At 45.5% G+C, this 11579-nt stretch overlaps 2 protein-coding genes across 8 annotated transcripts in view; both read right to left on the bottom strand.

Moving 5' to 3' along the window:
* Window positions 1–382: 382 nt before the first annotated feature.
* nsun3 (NOP2/Sun RNA methyltransferase 3) lies at window positions 383–8326 on the bottom strand. 2 transcript variants are annotated; one of them, XM_063212726.1, is made up of 7 exons: window positions 8010–8326; window positions 7698–7789; window positions 7246–7378; window positions 6404–6644; window positions 5701–5855; window positions 3567–3688; window positions 383–1721 (listed from the first exon to the last, which is right to left on the bottom strand). In XM_063212726.1, the coding sequence occupies exons 1-7, from the start codon at window positions 8166–8168 to the stop codon at window positions 1433–1435; spliced, it is 1191 nt and encodes a 396-aa protein (XP_063068796.1). In that variant the 5' UTR covers window positions 8169–8326; the 3' UTR covers window positions 383–1432. The 2 variants fall into 2 exon arrangements, with proteins under 2 accessions (XP_063068796.1, XP_063068797.1); XM_063212727.1 differs by lacking the exon at window positions 383–1721 and adding an exon at window positions 2233–2716.
* Window positions 8327–10767: 2441 nt separating this feature from the next.
* The window catches only part of arl13b (ADP-ribosylation factor-like 13b), a 19901-nt gene continuing 19089 nt past the window's right edge, over window positions 10768–11579 (bottom strand). For 4 of the 6 annotated variants that reach the window (XM_063212267.1, XM_063212269.1, XM_063212263.1 and 1 more), the window contains one exon: window positions 10768–11056. In XM_063212267.1, the coding sequence (XP_063068337.1) occupies window positions 10980–11056 (77 nt within the window). In that variant the 3' untranslated portion in view covers window positions 10768–10979. The remainder of the gene's footprint in view (window positions 11057–11579) is intronic. The other 2 variants (XM_063212264.1, XM_063212266.1) reach the window with 1 other exon arrangement.

Raw genomic sequence — 11579 nt, 5'->3', positions numbered from 1 at the left:
ACACACACACACAGGGAAGCCGGCAGGGGGGGGGGGACAAAGGGACCATTTGTCCTGGGCCCAGGGAAAAAGTGGGGCCAGAACTGGGTTCTCATTACGTTATACTGTATGTATTGGGTCGGGGGCCCTTTTTCTTGATTTTGTCCCGAGCCTGGCCAAAGCTGCCAACAGCCCTGCACGCACACACACACACACACACGCACACGTACACACACACACACACACACACACACACACACACACACACACACACACACACACACACACACACACACACACACACACACACACACACACACACACACACACACAAGCTTCCAGACTCTTCAAGACTTCCCAAGTGATTACAACACACTTCACGGTTGAATGCAGGAACCACCTACACGGTTTCACAGTTTATTTGCATCACAGGCAACAAAGGTAGTCATTTATGAAACTTCTGTCGCCGACTAATTTGCTGTACAAGCCTGTTACAATCTACATATTCAAATATAAAGTCCATAGAGAAAATAAGTTAATTTGAGAAGGCACAACTGCAACACACACACACGCACACGCGCCACACGCACACCAGATGCGTGCATAAACGTTGAAGGAGACTCTCTGTGTCACTAACACATTAACATGATGAGCTCTTCATGAAAACCCAGTTTAAATTCATATACATTTCCATAGTCTAAATAGAAATTGTATCACAAAAAAATAATACATTTGTGATGTCCTATGATTTCAAATTGGTCAAATTATGGCCAAATCCTGACATAATTTGCTTCTTACATTAAAAAGCAGACCTGCTGCTAGAAGAGGACAAACCTCATGCCATCATTATAAAACAAAGGAAATGCGTACTCCACACCTCTAATGTAACAATCAGCTAAAACCAGAGCAGGAATAAACCATAAATAGAACGGAAAATGAATCTGGTGCCACACGGATGTCTATTTTCTGTAATTTTCTGATGAAGACGCATGTCAAAACGTTCTGATTGTACCGTTAAAATAAACTACAGAAAATAGATATCCATGCGGCACCAGATTCTTTTTCCTTTCTAATCATGTCATCATCATTATTGTAATTTGTTCCTCTGTAGCACCCATCCTTATTCCCATGAGGAAAGGTAAATGACGTCTTTGTGTGCGTGTATGTGTGTGTGTGTGCGTGTGTGCGTGTGTGTGTGTGTGTTCATCTGGTCCTCCTAAGACGGCACAGGTAGATAGGTCCCCACGTGTGTGTGTGTGTGTGTGTGTGTGCGTGCGTGCGTGCGTGCGTGTGTGTTCATCATCGTGTCCTTCTGAGACGGCACAGGTACATAGGTCCCCACGTGTGCGTGTGTGTGTGTGCGTGTGCGTTCATCATCGTGTCCTTCTGAGACGGCACAGGTACATGGGTCCCCACGTGTGCGTGTGTGTGTGTGTGTGTGTGTGTGTGTTCATCATCGTGTCCTTCTGAGACGGCACAGGTACATAGGTCCCCACGTGTGTCCGATGCGCTCAGGGACAACCAGCAGTCCTGGGGGCCACAAGGGTGCGGGTGGGGGCGGGGCAAAGACAAAGTGTTCTGAAAGCGCATTGGCCAGCAGCAGCTCTTCCTGAAGGTCCTCAGACTCCACCCATGGGCAGGTTGCCAGGACCCCCTCCACCACCTGGTGGTTCTCGGCCTGAGAGAGGGTGCACGTGGAGTAGACCACCGCCCCACCGGGACGCACCGCAGCCAGCGCCGACCTGACAAACACAAAAGATACAACAAGCTTCATACAAGAGATTTTCTTTTACTTCAGACATTCTTTTACCTGACATGTTTCGACGGTGAAACTTCCGTCTTCATCAGAGGGTCACTGGGATGTTGATGTGTGACGTGCTTTAAAATCAACTGACAACAACATCAGCTGATTTTAAAGCACGTCACACATCAACATCCCAGTGACCCTCTGATGAAGACGGAAGTTATACCGTCGAAACATGTCAGGTAAAAGATAAAACTTTTACATGTCTGAAGTAAAAGAAAAACTCAAATGTGATTGAAAATGTTAGACATAATGGACGTTATACATAGATTCAAGATGCAAGATTTATTTCATTACATCTCATTATAGGAGTATGAGAGAGTAAACTTCTTTGTATTTTGCCTCCTCAAAAGATAAACAAATGAAAGGTGTGTGTGTGCGTGTGCGCGCGCGTGTGCGTGTGTGTGTGTGTGTAAAAAAAAAGAGGGGGGGGGGGAAGAAAAAAGTGCCTTGGTTGTCTTCAGCATGAGTTCTGCAATCTAATTGCTTGGTGAAAGAAACTACTTTTGAGTCTGGTGATGTGAGCTTTCAAACTTCTACACCATCTGCCAGACGATAATAGCTCAAATAGCCACACAAACAATCGACCACAAACTGATGAAGCTGATCGGTTGAGGAACCAGTGTTACCCACAGATTTTTTTTGTTAGTGGCGGGTTCATTGGTATCAAAGACATGTGATTATCAAAGGGATGTTCTGCAGTTTTATATGAAATATGACATAGAAATCCCTAAAAGAATACACCTAGTGAAGGTGGTACTGTAGGTGATGGTTGTCAAAATGGCTGGCGTATAAATAATGGGTGCATCCCAATATGTGACCTTGCCTCCTCCACTTGTGCTTGTCTCCTCGTCCCGCCTCCTGGCCCCTCCTCCGTGGAGAAAACGATAAAGTTTCCCAGCTGTCAGCCTCGCCACAACAACTTTTGAGGGACTGTTTTTCATTCACCATCCCAATTGCAAATGAGAAAAAGACCTTACAATTGAGCTTTTGCAAGATATTGAAATATAATGCTGTTGTCAGTGATGTCATCATGACGAGAAGCAAGTGGAGGAGGCAAGGTCGCATATTAAGACGCACTCAATGTGGTGGGGGAAACAAGCCCCAAGAAGAAATCTAGCTGCTTACAACTGAACTCACTGATGACCACATCAATAACTACAATCACACATTGACTATGAGTGCGTCTTAATATGCGACCTTGCCTCCTCCACTTGCCTCCTCCACTTTGTTTGCCAAGCATTCAACTCCACCTTTATTAGACTAAGCAGATCTCGTGTTGATCAAGCATTTTAATGCCCCGTGTACATCGAAGGCGAACCAAGCGACCTGCGCGGCGTAAGTCATTGTTTCTCTATAGAGGGAAGGCGAATAAAGCTACCAGAGCGAATTCACCAAGAGCGAAGCTTCATGAGCGACCTGGGCGAATTTTGACGATTAAACTCAAGCTAATCTTAAGCGAATTCGCTATGACGCGGTTCGGCGAAAACCAATTGGAACGTTCATATCGAGGAATGTCCCAGGCTGTCAAGACAGAGCCGTTATGTGATTAGCTGAACCAAACATGTCAGTGCAGCGTCCAGAGCGAATAAAACTAATTCATGGCGAAACTTCTTCAACCACCCCAGCTACCTGGGTCGCGTTGGTAGCGCTTGATGTACACGGGGCATTATGCTTGGTTGCGACCGTGCCTATTGTGTTGGCTCTTGGCCTGACTAGGCGGGCACGCCCTGACTAATGTCTCAGTGGTTTCCACTGCACTCAAACATACACACACACGCACCGTAGCAACTGTGTTTGCAGAGCAGGCAGCTTCTGTCTCTCCTTCAGCCACTGGTGTCCCCGGAGTTCACTGGGGCTGAAGAGCCAACTACGGTCATTAGAGCAGGGGGCATCAACCAGCACCTGGGGAACACACACACACACACACACACACACACACACACGCACACACACACACACACACACACACACACACACACACACACACACACACAAACAGACATACACAAAAAGACACAAACACACACATACACACACATACACACACATACACACACACACACACACACAAAGACACACACAAAAAGACACACACAAACACACACAGTTCAAAGAAAGGCTACACATCTTGAAATGGTGCGTGCGCACGCACACACACACACCTAATGCTCTAGGGATCTCCCACATACACCAGCAAACACACACACACACACACACACACACACACACACACACACACACACACACACACACACACACACACACACACAATGATGAAAGCACAAAAACAAAGAGCCCTTGAGGAAGTTACATCACACACACCTGGAAAAAGAGTCACATAGAAACACCCCCCCTACAGACAGACGGACGTGCACACACACACACACACACACACACACACACACACACACACACAATGAAATTATTCTTTGTTCTCCGTCCACTCTCCCTCACTTGAGACCGTTTTTGTTTTTCAAAGGTTTTAGTAAGATGTGGCAGAGTAGATCACTCTATTGCAGACACTCCTAAAATATCTCAGTAATTGGCCACCGGAATATGAATCACTTCACGAGTTTGAGAGGGTTTTTTGTGCGAGGGGATGAAATGTTGTCTTCACCACCTCACAGGTGCACGTTAGACAAGCAGCCAGATAATAATAGGCTGCCACGCATCTCATCTCATCTCCAAACCCTTTTCTGCAGGCTGTCTCATAAAAGAAAGAAAACGACTACAGCCGGGGGATATAATTAGGAAACAGGCTTGTTTTCCCTCTATTCACACTGCTCAGCGGAGTGATATTTTTTTTATAGTCAAGTCAACATATGGCAAAAACGTTTGCGTGCGCGCGCGCGCGTGTGCGTGTGTGCGTGTGTGTGTGTTTTAAACAGCGCTTCAAAATGTATGTAATGAAGAAACTCGGCTTGGCTTTCTTGATCTCTGCATTGCTATGCCCAAGGACTGTATGCCCCCTGGTGGATGGAACGAGAACCTACAACAGCACAGTCTGAGGAACCACCACACAGGTCTCTTCAGTCTTCCACGCATAAACACATGCATGACCATACACAAAACACTAGGGCAGTCATGGGTAAGCGGTTAGGGCGTCAGACTTGTAGCACAAAGGTTGCTGGTTCGGCTCCCAACCCGTCAGGCTGGTGGGGGGGGAGTAATTAACCAGCGCTCTCCCCCATCCTCCTCCATGACTGAGGTACCCTGAGCATGGTACTGTCCCACCGCACTGCTCCCTTGGGGCGCCATTGAGGACTGCCCCCTTGCACGGGTGAGGCATAAATGCAATTTCGTTGTGTGCAGTGTGCTGTGGAGTGCTTTGTCACAATGACAATGGAAGTTGGAGTTTCCCAATTGGACTTTCACTTTCACTAAACACATGCATGACCATACATAAAACACACATCCTTCAGCACACAAACCATGTAATAATCGCACAGTTAAAGCAGACCCGATTTGACACTACACATGCAAAAATTAATAGGGCCGTGCGATTCGCTGTTGAGCGCGTCCTCATCTCCACCTCAGGTGTGCATGTTCCCTCCTCTGCAGCCCCGGGGAACATGCGTGTCGTGTCGCACAGTCGGACCATTCTGTTCGCATCCGACCATCAGCTCGTGTAGTGTGAGGACGTGAGACGTGAGATATAAACTTTTAAATCGCGAAATTTCCCTGTGCAGTTTGAGCAGGAGCTTAATACCCACGACTGAAAATACCGCACAGTGTATGCCTGGCTTAACACCCAGTTCTTGAGATCAAGTCATTAATGCAAGTCTTCATTGAAATGCCTCATACAGTATGGGCCCATATCAGTCTGTCACAAACACAAACACACAAACACAAACACAAACACAAACACACACACCTCATTAAAATTGTCTGATTAAACTGACACTTGTCCTGACCTTGTCATACGCTGCTTGATGTGTTTGTCCAAAGTCTCTACCGTCCTGATTTGTCACTCGAAGCGTCTTCATGACATCAGCGGGGACATAGGACTCCAGTGTCTTAGACAGCCAATCGCAGCGGTGCCTGTCTACTTCATTACAGTGCAGGAAGCCTGAGTGCACACAGACAAACACATACAGTAAAAGGTGGTTTTGCTTAAATTATTTTAACGACAATAATAATACTTTCATTCGATATGCCTTTCAACACACCCAAGGACACTTAACATGGTATCTGTGTAGGAATGTGTGCGCGTATGTGTGTTCGTGTGTGTAAAAGTGTGTGTGCTTGTGGAACTAGCAGCCATAAGCCTGCAGGAAAATATATGTTTTAAGGTGTTTAAACATGGCCAGTGAAGGGGCGTTCATTTTGCCACTTTTGCCAATATGGGGCAGACTGGATGTTCTGATAATAAAAAATAAAATGAAGATTTCTTTCTCTCCGATGCCACATTAAAAGGTGCAGGAGAGTGTATGATCAAAAACAGACGATAAAGATATCATTATTAATTATATTTTTTTAAAGAGTTAAGCTCATCCCCTTTCTTTTAGTGAGAGACATACACACACACACACACACACACACACACACACACACACACACACACACACACACACACACACACACACACACACACACACACACACACACACACTATACCTGGGCAAGTGGTTTGAAGGATTGCGACGGCTTTACCCCCAGGGGCCGAGCACATGTCCAGCACGCGCTCATTCTCCGCCACCCCCAGAGCCAGCACCGGGAGGAGTGAGGCCGCGTTGAGCAGGAAGTAGCGCTTCAGGTAGCCGGGCTCGTGCCTCGGGGCCGGGAGACGCACTGGGCCCCGCTGCACGTAACACTCCAGAGACCCCCCGTGAGGGCTGTGTGAAGGCGGGACGTAGGGCTGTGAAATAAATCGAATTTGTATCTTGATACAAATGTTACCGGCGTCAAACAATATCAAATGTCATGATATTGAGTTGAGAGTAGGAGCAGGTCCGCACACTAAATAATACTAAAAGACTATAAGAATAAAATAATATCGAGTTGAAACAATATTTTTGGAATTTGCTTATACTGCCGACCTGCTATCCAACACCAAGATGTGTTTCTCTGGCCCTCCAGTCACACTGCTGAGATTGCAAATTATTTAGCACAATTATTTGTCTGTAAAAGAAATATTGTCTAAAAAAATCGTGATATCAATATTGACTGAAATAATCGTGATATTGATTTTTCTCATAATTGAGCATCCCTACCTCTACCGGCAGAGAGAGTAGAGAGAGAGAGGTTCCATTGGCCCATTGTTTCCGGGTTCTATCATTGCAAGGGGGAGGGGGGTGAAATCCCCCTTTAGGCAGACCTAGGCAGACCTAAGGACTGTTCTATTCAATGCTAGGAGTATTATGACACGGCCCTTTAGGCAGCCCGGAACCTGGTCATGTTAGGTGCCCATAGCAACCTATTACATTTGCATATCTCTATACTTAAAGAATCTCTGGTACCGGGGTGGTGTGCCTCTGGGGGAGGAGGCTGCAGTAACCCAGCTCCAGCAGGCGCGTCCTCAGCTCCTGCACATCTGCAAAGCGGTTCATCATCACACCATACTGCCAGCAGCCTGGGTTCAGGAGAACTGACCTGCCCAGCAATATGAGGGGAAAAGGATATACATTACAGTACAAAATAAAACACATCAAATTGATCAATGTCCTCTTTGTATTATAGTAAAAATGGACCACTGTCCAGAAATTAGGATGGTGACGCTGGTGATGGGAGATGGTTAATTAGTAAATCAAGGTTTCTTTCATGTGGTTCATTCATATACCAGTAGGCCTACGCTGGGGAAATGGTTACTTAAACACATACTCATGGCCAAGGGTGTTGGACAATGTCTGTCATCATGGGCAACAACAGGTATTGTTGAATGGGAATAGAAGACATGTTGAGCACGTCTCACCTGACAGATGTCCATAAGCTGCCCAGCTCTGCCGTGTACTGTGCATCAAAGTGGTCAAGCACCGGCTGACAGACCTTTCGTCTGGGGGACTTCTACAGGGCAGGGAAAAGTCAGGCATTGGAACAGCAGAAATTGAATTATACAAACTAGCCTACAATATCTATCTTCACCCAACAATAACAGTGACACTCAAGGGGCGTTGCGTTGCATGTCCTATGTATATCTGGTCTAGATTGTGTTGTTCATGTTTCAAGTATTACATTCATGTGTCATTTGTCTCGATAATTTAAACAGTGTTGAAATGTTCCTTACCAACTTGTGGTCTATTCCATTTTCCTGTGGTTCATCTTGAGATATTTCACGTGGATCGGAAAGACATGTTGAGGACTCTTTGCGCGGTGTCAACAGAGCGGAACGTAGCCCTACTCTTTTAAAAAGAATCGACGACAGACTAGACCGTATGCCGCTCATAATCCCAATGTCAACGACATTATTTCAGTCGTTTGATATATTTTCTGTATTGTCCATCCCATGTATGAAGTCTTGTAAACACTTTCTGGGTGAAGTCCTAAAGCTGAGTCCGTCACTCTAACCTTACCGGCTGCGTCACTACCACTCAATCACCAAAGGTTCCGCTCCCGTTCAGTCCCATGTACCCACACACAGATCCAGGCCACATTATCATGAAAAAGTTTATTTATTTCCTTAATTCCATCAATAATGTTACACTTTCATGGATTATAGATTCATTGCCAACATTTTCAACTATTTCAAACAATCATTTGTATATGATTATTATTATTTTTTATATATGTTTTGGCCTTCCAGCTAAAAATCAAAACAAAACATGAATTGAGGATTTCACATTATTATAATATTGTAATAAAATCCATTCAAGCCAAACATTATTGATGGGATTATGAAAATAAATATTTTTCATGATATTCTAATAATGTGGCCTGGGTCTGTACATGTGTGTCCATTCATTTTCCTCCCTTTCTCAACTCACACATAATCAGTGCACACAGTGTTTAAGGCCTTGAGCAGAGTTTGAGTTGATTTGATTCAGACAGTCAAATTTGATTGAGTTAGGCCTACAAGTAAACACCCACAAGTTGTTTTTTTTTAAGAATCCATCTGTTTTAATGTTGATCATAGAAAATACATGGAATAAAATATGGACATTACAAATCTAGCTGTAAAAATGGTCTGTAGTGTGTTGAAATGTCTCTACAAGCAGAACCTAAACGTGCAGTTAGTGTCTATATTATCTGGCACAAAGAGGCGCGATTGCACTGTAACTTGGTCCACATACACAATGGTGTCAGCTCACTCATGGTGCCAAGAAACATAGCGGACCAAAAATAGACTTACAGTTATGTAAATTTACATAATACATAAATATAGCTCATGGTTTTTTTGTTTGTTTGTTTTTTACTATAATGACGTTATGCAAAACATAAATGTAGTGTTCCTCTTTTTAGTCAAAAAAAATTGCTGGTTTTTATGAGTTTCACATTTGTGTAGTCGGTAGGCTACATGTTGTAACCGTATGCATTACTGTACTTCTGGCTTGAAGCACTGATGTAACTGTAGGATCTTGTCACAAAGCTAAAAATACAAAATAATGGAAACAGATCTAATATTTAGGCTCAACATGTGACAGCTCTCGTCTTGTTTCTACCTCGATGAGGGCAGTGAACAACTGAAAAGAGCTGAGAACTATGAGTTCAGTCTTTTGATCAATTGTATCCAGTGTTCTTATGAGTGCCAGAGACCTAAACGAGAAGAAGAAATTCTCATTGAAGAGTGGCAATGTTTAAATGCTAGTGTGTCATACTTTTGACACGGGAGGGTCAAAGTATGAAATTAACTCTGTAGCCTCCATGGTCTGAGGAGCACTGTGGTGGGGGATAATAAGAGAAGAGACAGTTGATCCTACCCATCCTCAAACCTGGCTCTCTGGGTGGGAGCGTAACTATGTTCCCCGGGTCCTATGTTCCCCGGTCTTTGCGTGGGACCGGGGAACTTGGGACCCTTTTTCTAAAAAAAAGGGTCCTATGCTCCCCGCATTGTATCTGACAAGGGGATAAGGCCCAGGATGCTTGTGCATGCATGTTTCTTGCATGAACGGTTGCCATGCGTATTTCACGTCAAGTTTGCGCACAGTGGCAGCGTAACCGTAACCCTAACCGTAACCCTAACAACAACCGTAACCCTAACAACAGCCCACATTCGCCATGCGGCACCAGTCTACTTGGAAGCAGCGGGGAACATAGAACCCTTTTTTGAAAAAAGCAGTAGTAGTAGTAGTTGTTACAGTAAACTCTTTTCCCACAGAGACACAGTGAATTGGAGTAGAGGCATTAGACCGGTGCTGACGTACAGTTGAGACAGGATGACTGGATGGAGAGCAGGGACGTCACACAGATCAAATGATAACGTGGCAAGTGGCCAGTAACAGGATAAAATATATAAAAGAGTCAAACGTCAGCCAATGAGTACAAGGCTGTAAACAAAGATTCACAATGACCCCCAACTCCATCCCCAAACGTACTGTGTACTTACAGTACATACTTGCTGAATTGCTGGCCAACACTGACTTTCAAAGTACAACTCAATTTAAGCGAAGAGAGAACAGACCAATGTCGACAGTCACACACACATGCGCACGCGCACACGCACACGCACACAGAATACATACAGTACATGATTTATACTCTCAGAGGGAGAGTTTAGAGTTTAATGACAAATTGTCTTTCTGTGGTTCAGTCTTGTACCACATGCAGTATGTCCGCTGGAGTTGTTGAAATGGCTGTTGGAGACAGAGTCTTGGGTCTTGGGTGGTGTGACACACATCTCTTGCTGGCGTAAGTTAGCTTCAAGTCTGCGTGTGTGTGTGTGTGTGTGTGTGTGTGTGTGTGTGTGTGTGTGTGTGTGTGTGTGTGTGTGTGTGTGTGTGTGTGTGTGTTTTTGAAGTGTGTGTGTACAGTTGGTGTGTGTGTGTGTGTGTGTGTGTGTGTGTGTGTGTGTGTGTGTGTGTGTGTGTGTGTGAGAGAGAGGAGGGGGGGGGGGTGTCCCAGAGTGTTTCGATATGCTCCATCAAAGTTCAAAGAGTTTGTTGGCTGTTCTGGTTTGTGACTGGTGAGCCTCTCTCCTCTACACGCCGCGTGCTTGAAGAGGAACAGAACAAACACAGGAAAGCCGTGATTGGAGGGAGGCAAGTCTGCAAGCTACTGATTGGTCAAAAGCACAGGGAGGGGCGGGGCGGGGCGGGCGGGGCTAGGAAATGACATCGTGGGTGTCACTGTTGGGCCTCTGGCGGATGGCTACTGGAGGAAGGGGCTTGCCATAGAAATCTGGAGAGGAGAGGAGGGAGAGAGGGGAGGAATACACGGTGAGGAGAGGAGAGGAGGAGGGAGAGAGGAACATACGGTGAGAAGAGGAGAGGAATATGAAGAGAGGAGTATATGGTCAGGAGAGGAGAGGAGGAGGGAGAGAGGAACATACGGTGAGAAGAGGAGAGGAATATGAAGAGAGGAGTATATGGTCAGGAGAGGAGAGGGAGAGAGGAGAGAGGAATATACGGTGAGGAGAGGAGAGGGAGAGAGGGATATGAGGAGAGAAGAGGTGAGAGGAGAGGAGATGAGGGAGAGAGGAATATATGAGGAGAGGAGAGGAGAGGAGAGGAGAGGAGAGGAGGGAGAGAGGAATATATGAGGAGAGGAGAGGAGAGGAGAGGAGAGAGGAATATACGGTGAGAGGAGAGGAGGGAGAGAGGAGAGGAATATGGGGAGAGGAGAGGAGAGGAATATGAGGACAGGAGAGGAGAGGAATATGTGAGGAGAGAGTAGAGGAGAGGAGGGAAAGAGAGAGGAGAGG

This window comes from Engraulis encrasicolus, chromosome 12, assembly GCF_034702125.1.
Source record: "Engraulis encrasicolus isolate BLACKSEA-1 chromosome 12, IST_EnEncr_1.0, whole genome shotgun sequence".
NCBI classification, from domain to species: Eukaryota; Metazoa; Chordata; class Actinopteri; order Clupeiformes; family Engraulidae; genus Engraulis; species Engraulis encrasicolus.
Note: the sequence above shows the minus strand (reverse complement) of the source record. Positions and strands in the feature narration are given on the sequence as shown.

Coding starts and splice junctions, on each gene's coding strand:
- nsun3 (XM_063212726.1), bottom strand. CDS start 8,168: ATGAGCGGCATACGGTCTAGTCTGTCGTCGATTCTTTTTAAAAGAGTA. Junction 3,689..5,700: donor ATCAAGCAGCGTATGACAAG/GTCAGGACAAGT, acceptor TGTGTTCCCCAG/GTGCTGGTTGATGCCCCCTG. Junction 1,722..3,566: donor CTGCAAACACAGTTGCTACG/GTGCGTGTGTGT, acceptor TGTGTTTGTCAG/GTCGGCGCTGGCTGCGGTGC.